The sequence below is a fragment of the Saccostrea cucullata genome, unplaced genomic scaffold (assembly GCF_032062105.1).
Source record: "Saccostrea cucullata isolate Sc308-1 unplaced genomic scaffold, CSIRO_AGI_Scuc_v1 ctg249, whole genome shotgun sequence".
Lineage (NCBI taxonomy): Eukaryota > Metazoa > Mollusca > Bivalvia > Ostreida > Ostreidae > Saccostrea > Saccostrea cuccullata.
This window is the reverse complement of record NW_026936117.1, coordinates 489,152-508,361: the sequence shown is the minus strand read 5'-3', so window position 1 is coordinate 508,361 and position 19,210 is coordinate 489,152. Positions and strand designations below refer to the sequence as shown.

The following is a 19,210-nucleotide window of genomic DNA, read 5'->3' as shown; positions in this document are numbered from 1 at the left end:
CAGACTGAATTGTCTTCGGATTTTCCTGTTATTTCAAGGTCATGACAAGGAGCACGCGGCAGGTTTTACTGGTGGTCGACATGGGATGCTCTTTCCTCCATTGCACCTGATCCCACCATATTGCGTGGCTAGGAGGAGTAACCATCCCCTGTTGACTAATCACACCCGCCGAGAGCCCCCTGCATTGATCAGCTAGACGGAACTATCCGTAGTCAAATTCAGTATAAAATCAAAGGGCTATGTAAATAAGTCAACCAAGATACGATCCAATTATTATAGGTAATGTTTGTCAAGGTTATTATAACGACCATAAAATTTTCCAAATGCCCATTTTAAACGAGGTTGTTGATTTTTTTTTTTTTTTTTAGATAAACCTTTGATCCTAAACTTGTCCCCATGATGAACATTCTGAATCCTTATTGCACAACTTCAGAATATCTCCAATCACATTCAAAAAGATGAATTAGCTATGGTACGTTAATTGTAATAGGAGTTCTAAAAACTATTCTCCTTTTTTTTTTTGGTTGAAAATGATTTAAAATGTTCATCCGCGAACAAAAGGTGAAACCAACAGTTTAGTTGAAAGTGATGGCACACTTTTTTTTCTTAAACTGAGGTTGGTTCACAATTGGAGATCAACGTTTAAAAATAAAATAAATAATGGAAAATATATTTTTTGTCAACAATGATATATTAGTATCTTGTCCAGTTTTCTTTGCCGGTGACATCGATTTCATTTTCTCCTATACCTGCAACGGGATGCTATCGTACATTATCAAATTAAGAACCCCGTCCAATTAATTTTCTAATTGATATAGCCTCGTTACCCATTTAATCCACTGACGATGTAGACTTTAGAGATGTCTAGATAACTATCTCAATAAGTTACCCACCTACCCCCGGGCCCCCATCACTTACCGACCATAGAACCGATGGAAGGCCTAAGCATCAGTCTGGGTCTCTGGTTGGGGATAAATCATGTCCCCCGGGGGTGGCCGTCATAGATAAAGGACGATACATAAACTGCCATGTCAGTTGATGGCTGGGAGGGAGTATTTTATGTAGATGATACAGATTCTGCATTTAACCTTTATAGTAAACACTTAATGTCGCAGCAATAAATCTTAAAGCCAATAAAAAGAGAACACTCTGTAGATTATCGGATTCTTTATAATAAAATTATTAGTAAGCTGATACAAATACTGGTAAGAGATACAGAGTTTATGCATGTAAAGTGCGCAATATTTAAGAGAATGAATTAAAAATCAATAAGTATCTTGTGATAACTTAAATAACTTGGAATTGAGAGAGAGAGCGAGAGAGAGAGAGAGAGAGAGAGAGAAGAAATTGCATGGTCAGAGTACATGTGTTTGCAATGATAAGAAACAATGCTTAAATGAAATATATTTTTATGTATGGTCATCTCTAAATTATAGAATATAGTTCACAGCCTCGAGATGGAATTGACTGGAGGTCTCTAAATAGGAAAGTTAGCGGGGACGGGAATAGACGATTCTACAGCGGACCATGACGTCATACTGGGCTCTGAAACAAAACCAATAAAATGCTTTTTACATTCTCCATTACAACCTGTTTAGTTTGCTTTTATCATATATACTTTTAAAAATTGAGAAGTTTTCTAAATTTTAACCTCCAAATATGTTAAATGATCTGAACTCTGACCTGCGCCATTATGATGACTTCTGTAGTGTATCTTTAGCTCTTGTTGCTGGCTGAACTCAGTTCCGCAATATTTACAGTGGAAAGACTTATCTTTTACGTGGGTTCGTCTCACGTGGCTGTCGTGTGCGGCATGTGAAGCAAATGCCTTCCCACAAAATTTACACTGAAATAGGATTATATGTGCTCATGTTTGAAAAAAAAGAATATTACATAATTTTACTTTTCAAGCGGCCAAAAGTTACTTTTACGTTGACAGACTACCTTGAAGGGCCTCTCCCCCGAGTGTTGTCGAATGTGAGTACGGAGAATACTGGAGGCCGTGAAGGACTTGCTACAATAAACACACTTGTACGGCCGTTCTCCACTGTGTACCTGTCAAGGAAAATGTAAGGTGTAATGGAAAAAGAAACCCTGAATAGCAGTGCTGCAGGAAGAAAATCTAGGGGAAGGGGGCACAACCAAACATTCATTAAGTATTTGGCAATTTTTCTCGACAAGTTAAAAGTCCCTACAGCCATGAGAGATTTTACATGTATAAATTTACAGCTGCCTAGGAATTACTAGAAAACGTCAAATTCGTGTAATATTAATCAATCAATCATAGTCTTCCTTTATTTTATTCTTTACTCAAATACAATTAAGTGTTAAAAGTTGGGTATGTTTGAGAGGGACAGAACTTTGATTGTAACTATCGGTTTGTAATGATGTAGTATTGTCCAGACTATTACCCTCATGTGTTTATTTAGGCTGGAGCTCTGACTGAAGCTTTTTCCACAGACGGCACACTTATGTGGACGGTGTTTCTCATGGACATGGAGGATATGAATTCTAAGACGATCCCTTTTCTCAAAAGACCTGAAATGAAAATGTCTAAATTAATATTTTCGGATCATGATTTCTGTAAAAATATGACTGCAATAATAATGATTTATAAAAAGATTTAGAAAAACTGTATTTTGATTTGATTCATTTTTTGTTGTTTGTTATTTTGGTTGCTTAGCCTGTTTTAATTTGCTGATTTAAAAACATATTGTATTTTAAGATTAAACATGCAATCGAATGCCGAATCTTTTTGAATATGGGAAGGGAAAAAAAATCACTTTTGACCCCCATTTAGCTTCCATTGTAGAATCCCAATTTCTGAAACCTTATTGTACATTGAAAGGACACTCCAAATCATATTCCAAATTAGGAGTGGGCTAGTGACAAATAAAGCAAGAGGATTTCGAGGAATCGAGTTTTGTAGGTAAGCGACGTTTATTTTATGACCCCGACTTTGCATCAAGGACGAAAATAAAAATTCTGAAACGTTATTGCACATTATCTGGACACTCCCAATTTTGTTACAAAATAATATTGGGCTCCTTCAAAAATGTTAGAGGCGTTCAGAGAACAGGGTTTTGATAGGAAAATCTTAGTTTCACCCTTATTCGGCCACATGGTTAAAATAAAAAGATTAAAACCTCTCCGAGTAGGTTTTGAGCATGAAGAAAGTGGGACAGACGGACGTACTTAGATAAAAACAAAATACAAAAACTTTCTTGAAAAAGAGTTTATATAACCATGATTAACGTTTCGTGTGTGTCAGACTTTTTGCAATACCTTGCACATAAATGGCATGGGAACTTTCGGTTTCCTTGGTCGACGCACTTGGTGTACTTCAGATGCTTGTCTCTGTAGTATTTGTAAGCGAAAACCTTCCCACACCTCTCACACTGATATCCTTCCGCATCTAAATATTAACAGATTTTCAATCAATTGAATGCATGGTCTTGCATACTAGAGTTGCATGGCTACTCTAATTATGGACTATAAACTCTATCGAGCCTATCGCTGTATTATAAGACCTGACTGCAATGATAAATGCCAAGTATGGTATAAAACCCATCGTGTCCCAAAATCCCGCCATCAGAGTCTCAGCTTTAATTCCATTTAATAGCCCGATAAGCTTGTCTATCAGTCCCCTAAAGCCACCGCCGTAAAGCAGGCCGCAAACAAATCTTTTCATTTTCTCTGATTTCACGTCTGTAATTGGACATCTATTATGTTTAGTGAATGTTTCAAAGTTAGGTGACATTTATTTGGACCGCAGAGAAGCAATAAAACAATCGCTAAGTTAAGAAGATTCCATCATATAACTCTCTTGGGCCAGTGTTTTACTAAATCTTAGGCTATTAATGGGGGATTACAGAGGGAGGGAAGAAGACTCGGGCCCTCCAGTAATCTCCGGATTCACGTCCTCACCACAGTTACGACAGCCTCTTTGTTTTATCAGAAATAAAGACAGAGGATGAAGTAATAAAAACATCACTTCAAGAGTTGATTTTTTGTTCACCAAAACTTCCATTTTCTATCATCTGGGGTCTGTAATTCTGATTTTTTTTTAAGAGTAAAGAATGTTTACCATAAGGGCACCTGCTTGCAAATCTTATGAAACTAAGAATTGCATAGTATTGTAAAGTAGCTTTGGCATGCTCATGAGATTCTTTAAACTTACTTTCAGGTTCCAGAGAAATGTTGCCGCAATCTCCTATCCTCTGAAGCGTGACGGGTATACCCATAAACTGGGTGTACATTTCCCCGTACCAGACCAGGAGTTCAGCTCCCATCGGGATGTCTTTGCATACTTCATAGAAGATACATTCTCCATCCTGGATGACGACCAGATTCTGTTCTCCGGAATACCTCGCGCAGTTAACATAAGACATCCAATTTCCTGTTGCTCCACGGCCGTCGATGAAATGACTCAGTTTTCCATTTTTGAAAATCTACCAAAAAAGTTTTACCTGTGAACCCTGTATTATCATTTGAAGCAATCGAAATACCCACCTGCATTTCTCTTTTAACAACGCACTAACAGATGTTTCTAGGTAACACTACCAGCCTAACCAATTTTTGAAACATTTTAAATATCATGGATATCTTTACAATAAAATTGACAAAATCTAAATGCTTGCTTGGTATTGTGATGTAATTTCAATAAAATGTAATTAACTTATTAATGTTAATGCAATATTACAAGAACAGTACCTCCCACATAAAACTGTTGTCATCAAAAGTCTTAATTTCGCTGGTGTTGACGACTTTTCCTTTAAAGGGACCGAACCTTTTACCCTTTGGAATAGACTCCTTTCGACAAAAGACCCCATAGTGAATTATTCCAGCGAATGTTGTAGGACAAATGCAAAGATCTAAAAGAAAAAAAATGAGGGTCAATAATTGTCTTTGAAAAGCACCTTGGATGTGAAAGTACAAAACAACTCTACTCTTGGGAAAAACTATAGTCTTAGGAAGTACTTTAAGGGGGATATAAAACTGTGCATTACTATCAAAAAGTTCTTTAGGCGAAAATATAAAACTGTGCCTTACCCTCGGGCAATTCGTTCGGGGGAGGATCGGTGCGAGACAACTTCCAGGAATTCATGGAGCAGTGGGGTGACATTCCGTTCTGATGAGACAGAATTCTCTCTATCCCTGGCAATGGATGAATTATTTTCATTTATTAATCAAACACTTGAATTAATATGTCACATAAGAACATACATTTATATTACAAAATACCAGTAACAAATGCAAAGAAGAAAGATACATTGTGTTGAATTATTATATGAACAGAGTTTATTTAGCCCTTTTATCTGGTAGTGATAAAAAATTACCATGACTTATCTCCCCTATTTTGAGCCCACTCAGGGCATGGACAGGAGTACCCCTGCACCCAGAGTGGGAGAAACCAAACAGAACGTAATCCAGCTGCTCCTGGGTGAAGTAAAACGTGTTCTGTCTCTGCGCGGGTACAGGAAGATTGTGTTGTGCTGGGTACAATCGATTAGAAATGTCCGCCAGGGCCTTACATTGCAGGATTGTCGATCGTATGGACGGCATACATTCCCCATTTTGTCCTAAATGTTGTGAGTAGTACCCCGGCCTATATGAGTTTGAAACAAAATAATATCTTACTCAAAACCGTTACAAAAAGTGACCACTTTCGCCCTGAAAGAACATCACTAAATTAAATAGAAATCAACGTGATTTATACATTTATATGGCAAGCCCTTTGCTATTTATTCGTAAAATAAAATATATCTCAAAATTACAGAGATATCTCTCATTTTATAGAGATATCTCTTGGAAAATAGACATCACTCAACTTAAAGAGATATCTCTTATTTTAAAGAGATATCTCTTTGAGAAAGAGATATCTATTGAACTTAGCGAAATATCTCTTACATATATTTAGAGAGATATCTCTTTTAATTAGAGAGATATCTCTTCCACTTGAAAAGATATCTCTTTCTCCTTGAGAGATATCTTTTTCTCCTTGAGAGATGTCTCTTTCGTGAAAAGAGATATCTCTAAACTTTAAAGAGATATCTCTTTTAAATAGAGAGATGTCTCTTTTACTTTTGGAGATATCTCTCCAAGTTAAAGAGATATCTCTTAAAGTAAAAGAGACATCTCTCTAAGTTTGTATTAAGAGATATATCTTAAAGTGAAAGAGATATCTTTCAAAAGTGTCTAAAAGAGATTACTCTCAAGCGAAAAGAGATATTTCTTTGTTGCAAAGAGATATCTCTCTTCATTATTTTTATTTAAATTCCATTTAAAATGAATAAAATTCTCCCTTTACCGGAAGTAAGCTTTTTATTGACGGAAGTACATTAAGGTATGTCGCTCGTGAAATTTGTTAAATCAAGGATTTATTGAGAAGTATATTTTGGATAAGTATTCATATAGAGTGCCTCAAAATCGCGGAGAAAATAGGGGGTCAGTGTTCATCTTACTGGTCTACGGTACGATGAAGTTGACCTTTTTGCACCTAAATTCTAACTCTTTGGTTAATTACTTCAACCTTAATTACATTTTATCAGATGTAACCATGGCAAAAAATATTATCGTATTTTACGTAAAATATGTTGAATAATATTTATCATTGAAAAAATCTTACAAATTAATGCGCGTAAATTATTGTGTGACCTTTTTGACCTAAAAAGTAACATATTTGGGGGTATTAAAAAACTAGATAGGCAATAAAACATTTTCTTAAATCAAGCTTTTTACGACTTAAGTGCTGATCAGTCACAAGTATAGAGTACTTTAAAATAATGAAAGAAAAAGTTGGGGTCAGTGATGTTAATTTTGAAATATTGGTCAAAATGTGTGATTTTCAGGCAAAAAATGGTGTTAATTTTACATTGACTTATTTCACATATCTTCAATTTTTGGCAAAGTTTGTTGAAGGAAGGTGTAAAACTTGTTCTAAAAATATAAATTAAGACCTATATTAAATATTCCTAGCGATATCATAATGGAAAACATTTTCCGAGTAAAAGTATGTGAGGCTAAAAGTCCAGGATATTAAATTTAATAAATGTGCAGATTTACAGAATTATCTGCTAAATATCCTTCCACCACAAAAAATATTCCCTCGCAAATCTTGCTCCTTTGTAGCTTTTTGAGCAGTTTTTTTGTTGAATGTTAAAACATGAACATTGTTAAAATTAAATATGTTATAAAAATTGAATTTTGATAAATAGTTTTGAAGTAAGAGGTTGTGCGTGAACTTTTCCAAAAAGCTGATGAGTGACCTACCTTTTTTTAATTCGACATTTTCATGATATTCTACATTATAGCTTTACTAAACATAACAAGTAATTCAGTTTTGTCTAGATTTCAAATTAGAAATACTTTGAAATCACAATTTTTCTCGGGGGTTTACTTTTCTTTGTTTTCCTGGTATAAAGAGACCAACGAATTCATGTCCACCACGAAATGTAAAATGTTACATACATAACTACTCAACAAATCTTCATCCACGAATTCAAATCCCCACGAACCAAGGGTTTTTACTCCAACCACGAAAATATTTTACAGTCGTTGATTATTTCAATAGCTGAGAAAATTCGGTCAATTGTATTTGAGATTATATATATGCTTAATTACTTTCGTTTTCCTGAATATTAAACTTTTAGCATTTTTATCAACGAAGTTGCCATCATCATTTGTTGTTTCAAGTAAGGGATTTATCGTATTTTTATCTATACAGTACATACATTATTCTGGATAATTGCTTGCTCAGTCTTTTTTGTTATAACATCGAAATTATTCCAGAGAAAGAGATATCTCTTTCATTAAGAAAAATGTCTCTTTAGCCTATAGAGAAATCTCTTTCAGAAAATCTAAAGAGATATCTCTCTAACTAAGAAAGATATCTCTTTTAACCTTGTTAAAGAGATATCTCTCTTACAAAAAGAGATATCTATTTTGTATGAAGAGATATCTCTGTAAGGTATAAAGATATATCTTTTATTGAAAGAGATATCTCAATAAGCTAAAGAGATATCTCTCTTATTAAAAGACAATTTTTATTTCACGATAAATAGTAAAAGGGCTTGCTATACATTTAGATTTGGCATGCAATTCAAGCTGAAAAACATGATTTTTGTAATGATAAGAATTACATGAACTTGTTACAAAGCACTAGAACCAATAATGCTGTATTCAGAAAGAAAAGTCTATATAGTACCTATAAAATAAAATATATGGAGATAACTAACAGTATTCAAGCTCAAAAGTCCATTAAACAACACAAATTTTGAAGTAGAGCAAACACGGACCTCTAAAACATCAGAGATGGAGTCAGATGACAAAGAGGAGTGAGAATCCCTTGCCGACCGGTCAATTGAAGGCCAAGACAAATGTTTTTTTTTTCTTTTCAAATATAAGAATTTGAACAAATTCTGCTTTATATAAATTCAATGAATACAAAAACAGCACACAGGAAACAGCACTATTTAAATTGCACCTCCGAAAAATGTTGATGGTCATTTTTATTCTAACGTGTTTGAATAATTCCTGGGTTTTTTAAAAAGTGAGATCCAGAATTGTAAAAAAAAATACATTTTATTACCTGATAGAGATATATAAGATTATTCCCCTCTTAATTAAAATACTTTGATATAATAATACAAGTACTAGTACACCAAATATACATTAAAAAGACCTTTGTAACACAGATCATAAACAAGACGATGTTGCCACGTTGTGATGTACCCAAGGAGAAAACAAACGAGTGATTAAAAATATTTTTATTGCTGCCTTTTGAATTGTGCTACTTTTTAAAAAAAACTCCTTACAGAGATTCATTGCAAGTTCAAGCAAATGCTCTACTCCTCTTACTCCTTACAAAAATATAAATTGATGTTGATAAGAAACTAATGCTCTTTAGAATATCCTAGAAGTGTTGTAAATTAGATGTTGATTCTCACAAATTTGAAAGCTCATTTAGAAAATTCTAAATCGCCAGTAACGCCAGTAACATCAACATGTCAACTTTTGTACACTTTACACAACCACCTCTCACGATAAATTACAAACTAGACTATTCGACATCACGGACAACCGCTTTTTTCATAAAAGTGAAAGTTGGAATTTCATCTTTATCTTTCAAAGTCCTAGCAGTAAAATTTGTTAAAGATCACTCTTTAACATACAAGTACTCTGAAGTTGATATTAAAAGGATGCTGAAGTTTCTCATTGACAACATCTATTATATGTAGTCCTCGGAGACCATGTCTTCCAACAAACTTTTAATTCGAATTCAGAAGGACACTAATTGTGATATTTTATTAGCTGACCTGTTTTTGTGTTCATACAAAGCAAAATTTATGCAAACACTTCTACATATGAAAGAAAAAACTTGCTGTGGCCTTCAACTCGACATTAAGATATGTCGACTCGCTGTATCCCAATGAAGTTGAAATAAAAGACAACACAGAGTCTGCTACATCAGATTCATATTTGGATGCTTTACTGAATATGATCAATTAGTACCAATTGACAACTAATTTGTATGATAAACGAAATAATTTTAACTTTTCTACCGTCAATTTCCTTATTTATGTAATGATATCCAGAAGTTTAGAGAGGTTTATGATAAAACAACACTGAAGAGGACACTGAAATTCATAAGAACCAAGAAATTCAAAGCAGTGCTAAAATTAATGAATTAATAATAGAATGTTAATTGAGTGATTGTTAATCTGGATCTTAGAAGGCAATTAATATGCTGTATGCAGCTATATACACTTATTCATTATTAGGTTGACGCGTGGCATTAAATTTTTTGTGTGTGCTATTTCAAAAATATGCTCTGATTTTTACATAGAATACCACCATTTTAATAAGATTTACATGTAACCTACAACATATGTCAACTATGATAGAGTCGTCAAACGAAGCACAAATGAGAGTTTGTTCTGGAGTAATCACGTGATCAACTCCTTGGTATTTATAGGCTTAAAAACCTGATAATACGGCACAGTCAAAGTTTTACAACAAATTAAATATGAATGATTCTTTAATTCTATCATCATGATATCAGATAACACAAACACAATATAAAATACTGTTTCTTAAGATGTTTTTAATGTTTTATTCAGGCTGACTGAGTGCTCTTCATGAAAATTAATCTAATTTCTTTTTTTTCCTACCCTCACTTGGCGATAAAGAGAAACCTGGTTAAATAATCAATGAAAGAGCTGTAATTTGACTTGTTCTGTGATGTTTATCTTTTAATTCAAATGTCATTTAAGACAAACACTTAACGGATTTTCAAAAGATTGTTCCGTTAATTAGTTATTTTGTTTTATAAATTTACGACCATTTCAAGTTATAGATCAACGATCCGAATGAAAAATTAATGAAATGCGTTGCAATCAAAATGAATATATGGTATGAATTAAGATGTACCAGAGAGAATTTATCAAAATTTTCTAAATGAGAATAGAGAATTGCGATTTTGTACGACTTACTTAGTCACGGGAGGCTGGAGTGGAAGATTCTCCTTGTCCACGATACTCATTCTGTCGCCGGGTGTCACTTAATGCGAGTAATCGAGGGTAGTCTATGCTTAAATCTGTAAACCTAGCCAACTAACTGGCTTAAAAAGACATTAAACGCAGGGGCGGTAGTTCAAGAACTTGTATTACCATCAAAGTGATAAATTTTATAGTTTCATTGAACACATGCGAGTTTATTGAGATTTTAATGCGACACTTTGCTCGAGCGCCACCCGGTTTTGATTGAGGTCTTTGCCAGGGGCTTTCATAATAAGTTGGAGGTATCCAACATGAATTCTGATGAAAATTATAAATTCAACAACAGTTAACATTTATATGTCAATAATTAATGAGTATAAAGCTAATTAATTCTTTTAGTTACATTGAAACATTTCATTTTGAAAATTTCCATGGTTTATGATTATACAAGAATGTTAACGTAATTAATATATGATATATCCTGTTATAATTAATTTCTATAAAGAATATAAGAAATGTCATAATCTCTATCATAACAAGAATGCTAAAAATTAAAAATAAAATAATAGAATACTTTTTGTCAAGTATCATAATACTGATCATAAAATATGTAAAAATCAACCAATAGTCAGTTAAATGCTTAGAAGATTTATACTCTTGTAATAAAAATATTCCTAGTTAATAATGTAAATGCATCTGGACGATGAAAAAAATTGTATTACAGTAAAGTAGTAAACGCATTACATTTTATTTAAAATCAAATAAAAATCGTTTTTTAACGAAAGTTTGATTTTATGAATAAATTTTACACATTAAGCTGCATTGAAAATATCTCTATATCCATCACAGTGCCAAATAAATAAGATACCCCCCAAAAAATTACATCACATCTATCGGCTTCTGCAATTTGTTCCATTGCAGTTTGAACGACAGTTTTAATTTTTTTCAAATCTCGCCTTTTGTTTTTCAATAATTAAATACTTATGAAAAGTTCTTTTTGATTAAACTTATATTTCAAAAGAAGTAAAAGTAAATACTATAAGTTTTATGATATAACTTTTACATATTAATAGGCATACATTACATATAAAGACTTTCCATCACGTAAAATGATGACATATCTAAAAGAAACCCAAAATCAAACAAAATTATAATTCAGAATTGAATATGTAGATTTTATCGCCCAGTAGTTCACGTAATTTATTGTATAAACTATTCAATAATACAAACTTAATTCAAATGAAATCGAAAGGATACACATCGTGACATTAATACCTAAAGTGCAAATCAATGAATCATTGTACTTCCACCTTAACATGAACATAGACAGAACTAATGGATGAAAATTACATTATTTTAAAGCCTCGAAGAGAGCTAAATAGATTTTGGTTGAAAGATTATTATTATTATTATTATTATTATTATTATTATCATCATCATCATCATCTTTATTATTATATGGTTATTTTAAAATAAATTATCAGTGTACATGATTATTTTTAAAAAAAATCATCCTATTTTAACTTATCTTTAATTTTCCTGTGCTAAATCTAAAAGAAAAAAAAAACTTAAACAACACATTGATAACATTTGCAACCTGTCAAAAGTTTTTTGTATATGTTTCAATAATTTTGAATTAAACTTACGAACCATTAATACAAAAATATTTAGTCCCGTCAAGCACCTGCCCTTTTCAGATGCGCTGCTTCAACAGTTTTAAGGTTCTAAACAAATTTACCTCAAAAAGCATCTGTGTGCCCCAATTAGCTGCTTCGGGTGAATGCATATTAATTTTATATTTTCAAAACATAAGCTTTAAATCTACATATGCAAAAAATTATAGCTTAGAATGCCAGATATAATCTTTCAAACCCACTAAACATTAACTTAGCATGTGGCTAATGCATTACGTGTTTTTAATCTATAATTGATGATTTTGGTCATTAAACCAAAAATTAATTCTGTCTTTTCTTTTAAATTATATTCATTATTTTTTTTTAATTAAAAAGGGGCAATATTTCCTTTTTTTTCAAAATATATTAAGATAAGTCATTTAATACCTTTTATCAGCTTACAATACTTACCCAAACTGCACTGGGTTCTGAAAATAATTAGTGTTGTATGTTGGCTCCATTGGAGAAGGTTTAGAGTAGCAGTGTATTGTTGCAGTGACAGTTATGTACAGTAGGGAGAAAAAGACAATTCAGCCAATCAGCATAAAACAATAGGAGATTGTCATCGTATCGTCCAATCAAAAGACAGCATCCAGAAATTAAACTCTAAGATATTCCTCAGTCATCGATTTAATAAATAGAGTCGCAGAGCAAAACCTTTCAGCATATTTTATAATATTTCTGAAATTAAATTATTGTATATATTACAGTGTTCCATAGTATAATTCAATACTTTTGTTCGAAAATTGAAAACTGGCTTTGAAATTTTTATAAATTATGTTTTTAATACAATATTTATGTTATTGGAATGATAACAGAACAAGGCATTTTTGATTTTAACAAATCATTCTAAGCAATCATTATGTTGACATGTTTATTTTCAAAAGTATGTTTTAGATTAATAGTTTACAAGATAACAGAATTCTTGATTAAATGATAGATAACATACGGAAAATATTTAAATATACCGGTTAATAAAATAAGCAATAAAACTTTTTTCTCTGCTTATTTCAGAAAATTAAAACCTATTGAAATTCACCTATTTCAAGTGTTTTAGATGTTTTATTTGAACCGGAGACTTTGTATCTCAGAGGTATACAATATTTATACATAAGATTTGTACAGGCTATACAGTATACATGTGTTAATAACATAACAATATCATTTAATCATTTTTTAGAACATCATTTCTTAATTGGTAAGAAAAATACAAAAATTTACCTAGGTTACACAGTTAAATTTCAAACAATACCTTTTATATATTTAATTTTGGTTTGTTTTTTATTTACTTATTTTTTTTTTTTTTTTTTTTTTGGTTTCTTTTTTTGTTTCTTTCTTTTCTGTTTTTTTTGGTTGTTGTTGATTTATTTTTCTTGGCGTAAGATAAACTTACATTCATAGAAAGTCTTCATAATCTGTGAAAGGCTTCAGATGTCACTTATCCGAAAGACCTGAGATGTTATCTACGCCAGAGCGGTGTACCTTCTTATAAGTATCATCTGTTAAATACGTTCAATCATACTTCTTTTTGTTTATAATGTTCCCCGTTTTTATAATGGCTAAATTACAAAAATTAACAATCCTATATTATGTGTGTAGCTTATTTGATAATTAAATTATGTCAGCAAAATTAAAATGTTTCTATCAATACAAAAGGATGTTTATCTACATTTTACCAAGTAACTTCAAGATCCTGAATTACTAGCTGTTCATAATGGTCATATAAGCGACAATTTTCAATTGCACAACGTCTGTTGTCATTTCATACTATTTTACTCATAGTCTTGGCCACGTAATTGTAGATTTCATAGAGAAACAACTTTTTCCGACTTAATATTATCAGTCTAGTACTCTTAACCCTAAGTCATAATTATATGCTTCCCCTTACAAATCTACACTAAGTACCTTTTGTGAGACTAGTTAGTTTTTTTTTTATATAATTCTTTTATTTAATTCATTTAACCTTTTATTTGTCTCTAAATCCGCATCAATATTATATATTTAAGGCCGAATCAATTCTGTTTGGGAGAAAAAAAGAATTATCCAAATCTAATGTATATAAAAAGTACTGTAAAACTTTCAATAAGAACAAATATTTCAAATCATCTATGACATCTTCAAACTTCTGCTTCTTCGCCGTTGTCGGTTGCGACACACCTCTGTAATGTGCTCTATGGTCGCATCACTGCTCACGACCTGCGCCTTGATTAGCTTTCTTCACGGTAATAATCAAGATATCGGCAATGAAGTTAGCCTAATGTTGTCTTCTAGCGCGTTTGGGGAGACTTGGATCAATGAAGAGACTACGCCATGGTACATTTGATGAAGAGATTCTCTCAGAAGTATATGCAGGCCAGTAGAAAGCAACAAATTGGAAAATAAGAAAAGGACAATATTGTCAACCGCTTATTACAACTCAATTGTCATCAAATGGGTGTAAAATACCAATTAATTTGTCTTTTAGACCATACATCAGATCAACGGGTCTGATAAGAGCTTTGTATGATTTCCCAGGTAGTGTTACCTTTACAGATGACGATATGATTTCAATTTGACGTCTGATTTTTATGATGTCCAGGGAATGTTTTGACGCTATAAAGAACAAGATTTCAATCTGTCGAACACTGTCTTTGACAAGATGGAAGTATGTTCTTTGTGTTTTTATAATCTCTGCATGTTCTAATTAATTTTTAAGAGTCTGCACCTTTTTCCTGTCCCCAGTACTGTTTCAACGACGACATAAGAGAAAGTTGGTGGAAGGGCTAAAAAAAAATTAATAAAATACATGGTATTCAAGATAATCTAAGGTAGTTCAATCGAGTAGAGGACGCACAATATACCAAAGATAAAAAAAAGAAGAAAAGACTCATTTTGCTAATTCAAAACATATTCTCCGCATGAAGAATAGAGATACACGTATCGAACAGATTTCAAGCTCAGATACAAATACAGATCAGGAGTAAAGCAAAAATAATCCTCTGAAATAACAGAGGTGGGATCAGGTGTCATGGAGAACTTAAGTCTAAATAATAAATACTTATCATGCGATATCTAATACAAATTATTATTTATTCTTCAACAAAAAATATATAAATAAATAAATAAAAATAATAAGGCAATTTCAAGAAATACTAGTATTCTTTGATTATGATTTATTTTGCAGGTATAATATACAAAAAAAAAATCTTCAATATGTTCAAAAAATTGTTTATCTTACCATTTTAAATTGAAATAAATATAAAAGCAAAATACAGGAATTAAAACTGGGGGGATACTTTTTAAAATTCCTACTGTTTTATTTCTTTCTTTATTCTTTATTTATTAATTCCCAATTTTTTTCCCTCAACAGTCATCTTTTAGACAAAATGATTAATTCTAAATCTTGACATGAAATATATGGAGATAAGGAACAGTGTTCAAGCTCAAAAGTCCTTAAAACAATACAAAAAAAATAGGAGCAGAGCAAACACGGACCTCCAAAATATAATAGATAAAGTTTATCATAAACTTTAAAGTTGATGCTGTATAGATAGACTAGAGATTCGTATTGTGATGTCAACTTAGAAATATCATATATTATTCTTTCTGTTATGAATATACATGCATTTTATAATATTGATTAACCTTTCTGTATGACATATTTCTCCGGAAAGTTCTCTATATACTATATATTAATATAACAAAGATCCCAGAGATTATTTTTTTTTATAAAAATGTAGGAAAATTTATTGTTTTTAGATACAATTTTAAGTTTAAGTTTGAAAGAAGGTTGATAAATTTATGGAGAGGGCTTACATAGGCTTTGCTTGCTGCCCAATCTGTTTATGTGTAATAACATAATAAAATATGTTCAAATCAAATCAATGAATTTAAGAATGCCAAACAGATTGTCATATCATCAAACTTTATATCCTCAGTTGAGACTGAAAATTAAAATATGATACATTAACATAAAATCATTTCGTATTCTATATAGAATTCTTTTCCGCTAATTTAACCAAACTCATTTTGCTGTCCAGTATTAAAGCCAAAAATTTCAAATTAGAAGTTTTCAACTTATTCTTTGAAGAATATTTAATTTAGAATTCATAAACTTCCAAAACAAAATATAATAAAAATTAAATATAAAAAAAAATGTCAGGAGATATCAAATATTAATCAAGCTCAAAAGTCCTTTTTCATGTACAATACAAATCAGTAACAGAGAGAACACAGACTCGAAAACATAAGATGTTTGTCTTAGAGGAGTAAGCACCCCTACCGACTGGTCATACCCGCCGTGTGCTGCTTGTCATGATCGGAAGATATGGAAAAAAAAATTGTATACAATAATGGCCTAACAACTAGCATAAAAACGTCAGTCAGCATTTTACTTAAGGATAAATTGTATTTTCTAACAAGGTCATTGTATCGATCACAGAACTTATGAAATGATGACTTGAAACGAGACTGCTGATATTCTTGCTTCATCAACTTGTTTTTTTTTTTTCAATAACTTACCTCGTTTTAAAAATTGTTCATACAAAGGACATGCGCTTACGTATCACACCAAACCCGCTAATTATGCAAATGATAAGGGTATATTGCTGCATACGTAAGGGAAGTTGACAACTGTAACGTTAAATTCATCACATTTATCATATTAAGTAGCCATTTAATGCCTTGCATCAAACTTGCCTCTTCTTTTTAAAATGCAAATACAACTACACTTCTTATAAGTAAATTACGGTTATTTAAACAGAATGAACCGATTTCCTTAAATATTCAAAAAAAAAAAAAAAATACCAAACTTAAAACAATAACAAAACATAATAGGAACATATACATTAAAATGATGGTAACATAACGAGCATCTTAAATAGATATTTTTAAGAAGCTAAAATCTTTTTTTTAAAGTAACTGCCCAACATCTAAATCATTATTATGGATAAGTAGGAATGTTTTCAATGCGAAAAAATACTTCTTAGGTTAAAAGGTGGATTTTTCCTAACAAAATAGTACTGTGGAAAACTAAAGTTAAGTTTGCTATAATTAAACGGTTTAAAAGGTTTAGTACTAAATGCGCCTCTTTATAAGCAGACTTTTGTGTTTTTAATATAAAGCAGAGTTTATTTCAAATCGTATACATGAGGAGACATTTAAAGATATATTGACGACGTATTACAAATTAGTAATTGTTATTTCCATTCGTATGTCGACACAATGGGCCTATATCTTACTGAGCTTGAAATAAAAGACACTGTCTTCCCACAAATAGGAAATTTGGTGTTATGAACCAAATTTTCTATTTTAATAAAAAGAGCAAGGTTCACCCTGGCCATTTTTAGCCCTGTGAATTTCTGAAAAATCAGAACTACTCAGTTTTAGTTGAAAATATGCTAAACTTTACTTGGACCCTTGGTGACTTCATATCAAATAAAAATGACGTAATTTTTTCTCTTTTCAATGTATTATGACCTCATGAATTTCGTCATTTTCCTCAAATCTTGAATATTTCTTTAAAGACGAACAAAAATTTAAGCTGTTTTTTTTTTTATATTTTGCATAGCCCCCAACCTCTGATCTAAAATGTTTTTAAATTTCATAATGAAAGAACTGTTCTAGAAGATTCTAATCCATGAAAAAAAATTTTGATATTTTTATCAATTGTTGAAGATGCTCAATTTTACACATTTTATTAAAAAAAATCAAGAACATCGCAGTTTTACAACGCCCGAATTTCCAAACTTTGACTCTCAGAGGAATTTTTTTTTATAGGAAATGAAAGCACTAAGTCTCTGCTTTATGTTGATTTCGAAATGGGACGTTAGGATCTGGTCAGTTAATTGGTATATATTGACAGGGCCATTTTATGGAGTTAGTGAACCTACCTCTTTGTGGGAAGATAATATCAAAGAGTCTGACACATCCCTTACATTTTTGGATATTTTACAAAAAAAGACGCTAATGATAACCAAACAACCAAGCTCTGTGATAAACGTGATGACTCTAACTTTTCTCAATCGTCAACTTCCCTCACTTATGCAGCACCTGCATACGCGGTTTATATTTCTCGTTGATTCGATATGCAAGATCATATTTTATGTGTGAACAATTTCTAAAACGAAACGAGTTAAACGAGTTAATGACAAACAGGTTGATGAAACAAGAATATCAGCAGTCTTGTTTAAAGTCATCATTTCGTAAGTTCTTTAGTCGATAAAATGACTTTGCCAGCAAATTACTTATTCAAATGCTGACTGACGATTTACATACTTATTGTTGGACTATTATTTACACACTGAATTGTTTACGGAATTTATTTACCGATCACGACAAGGAGCACACGACTGGTGTGACCGGTCGGCAGGGGATGCTCACTCCTCTATAGCAGCTGATCCCATTTCTACAGCTTTTAAGGTTCGTATTTCTTTTGCTCCCACTTTATTTTGTTTCAGTAGCTTTTTGAGCTTGATTACTGTTCATTTTCTTCTTATTTCATGTCGTTTACCAACTTGTACTCGACCGTCTAGTTTAAAGCTATTTCAAAATTAACTGTTTATATTGCATTTGTGTATCCATTTCCCTGTGTGCATGTAGATCTAGCGGCGTATTATATGAGGGAGGAAACGTCTTCAGGCACTTTCTGCATCCAAGCATCTGTTCTTATTTTGACGCAAATTGACTTTGAAATTTTGAAACTTTTTTTCTTTTCCCTTGTAGGTAGTTAAAATGAGATAAATCTTAAATAAAATATGCATGCTCTACATGTATAATGGATTGAATGATTAAAATGTCTTTTATTTAATTGTATATAGGTTTATATGAGAACAATATAATTTTGCATATTTCCCATTTTCAAATTTTTTGAAATTTATTGACCATGAATAACTTTTATTGATAGCCTCGGGACATTAAAATTATGGAAACGAACTTAATAGAGCTATTTTATTTTTATTTTATTATTTATTATTATTTTAACAATTGTCAAAAATAGAAAAAAAACTGCATAAAACATAATAACAGTTTTCCGAGTTCAAGATTTATCTAGCATTCATT

The 19,210-nt window shown here is 31.7% G+C and overlaps 1 protein-coding gene across 1 annotated transcript; it reads right to left on the bottom strand.

The window, feature by feature from the left end:
- Nucleotides 1–1,360: 1,360 nt before the first annotated feature.
- Nucleotides 1,361–12,643, bottom strand: LOC134244777 (PR domain zinc finger protein 14-like). The gene is made up of 10 exons (XM_062727018.1): nucleotides 12,584–12,643; nucleotides 5,340–5,608; nucleotides 5,053–5,157; nucleotides 4,714–4,874; nucleotides 4,181–4,451; nucleotides 3,286–3,415; nucleotides 2,412–2,538; nucleotides 1,945–2,055; nucleotides 1,684–1,846; nucleotides 1,361–1,545 (listed from the first exon to the last, which is right to left on the bottom strand). Exons 1-10 carry the CDS (start codon nucleotides 12,631–12,633, stop codon nucleotides 1,478–1,480), a joined length of 1,455 nt encoding a protein of 484 aa, XP_062583002.1. The 5' UTR covers nucleotides 12,634–12,643; the 3' UTR covers nucleotides 1,361–1,477.
- Between the last annotated feature and the right edge of the window lie 6,567 nt (nucleotides 12,644–19,210).

What these genes read in the sequence shown, in the direction of transcription:
- LOC134244777 (XM_062727018.1), bottom strand. Translation starts at nt 12,633, where the DNA reads ATGGAGCCAACATACAACACTAATTATTTTCAGAACCCAGTGCAGTTT. An exon ending in CAGAACCCAGTGCAGTTTGG is followed by an intron (nt 5,609 to 12,583) that starts GTAAGTATTGTA and finishes AAACTCATATAG; the next exon opens with GCCGGGGTACTACTCACAAC. An exon ending in ACAACAGTTTTATGTGGGAG is followed by an intron (nt 4,452 to 4,713) that starts GTACTGTTCTTG and finishes CTTTTTTGGTAG; the next exon opens with ATTTTCAAAAATGGAAAACT.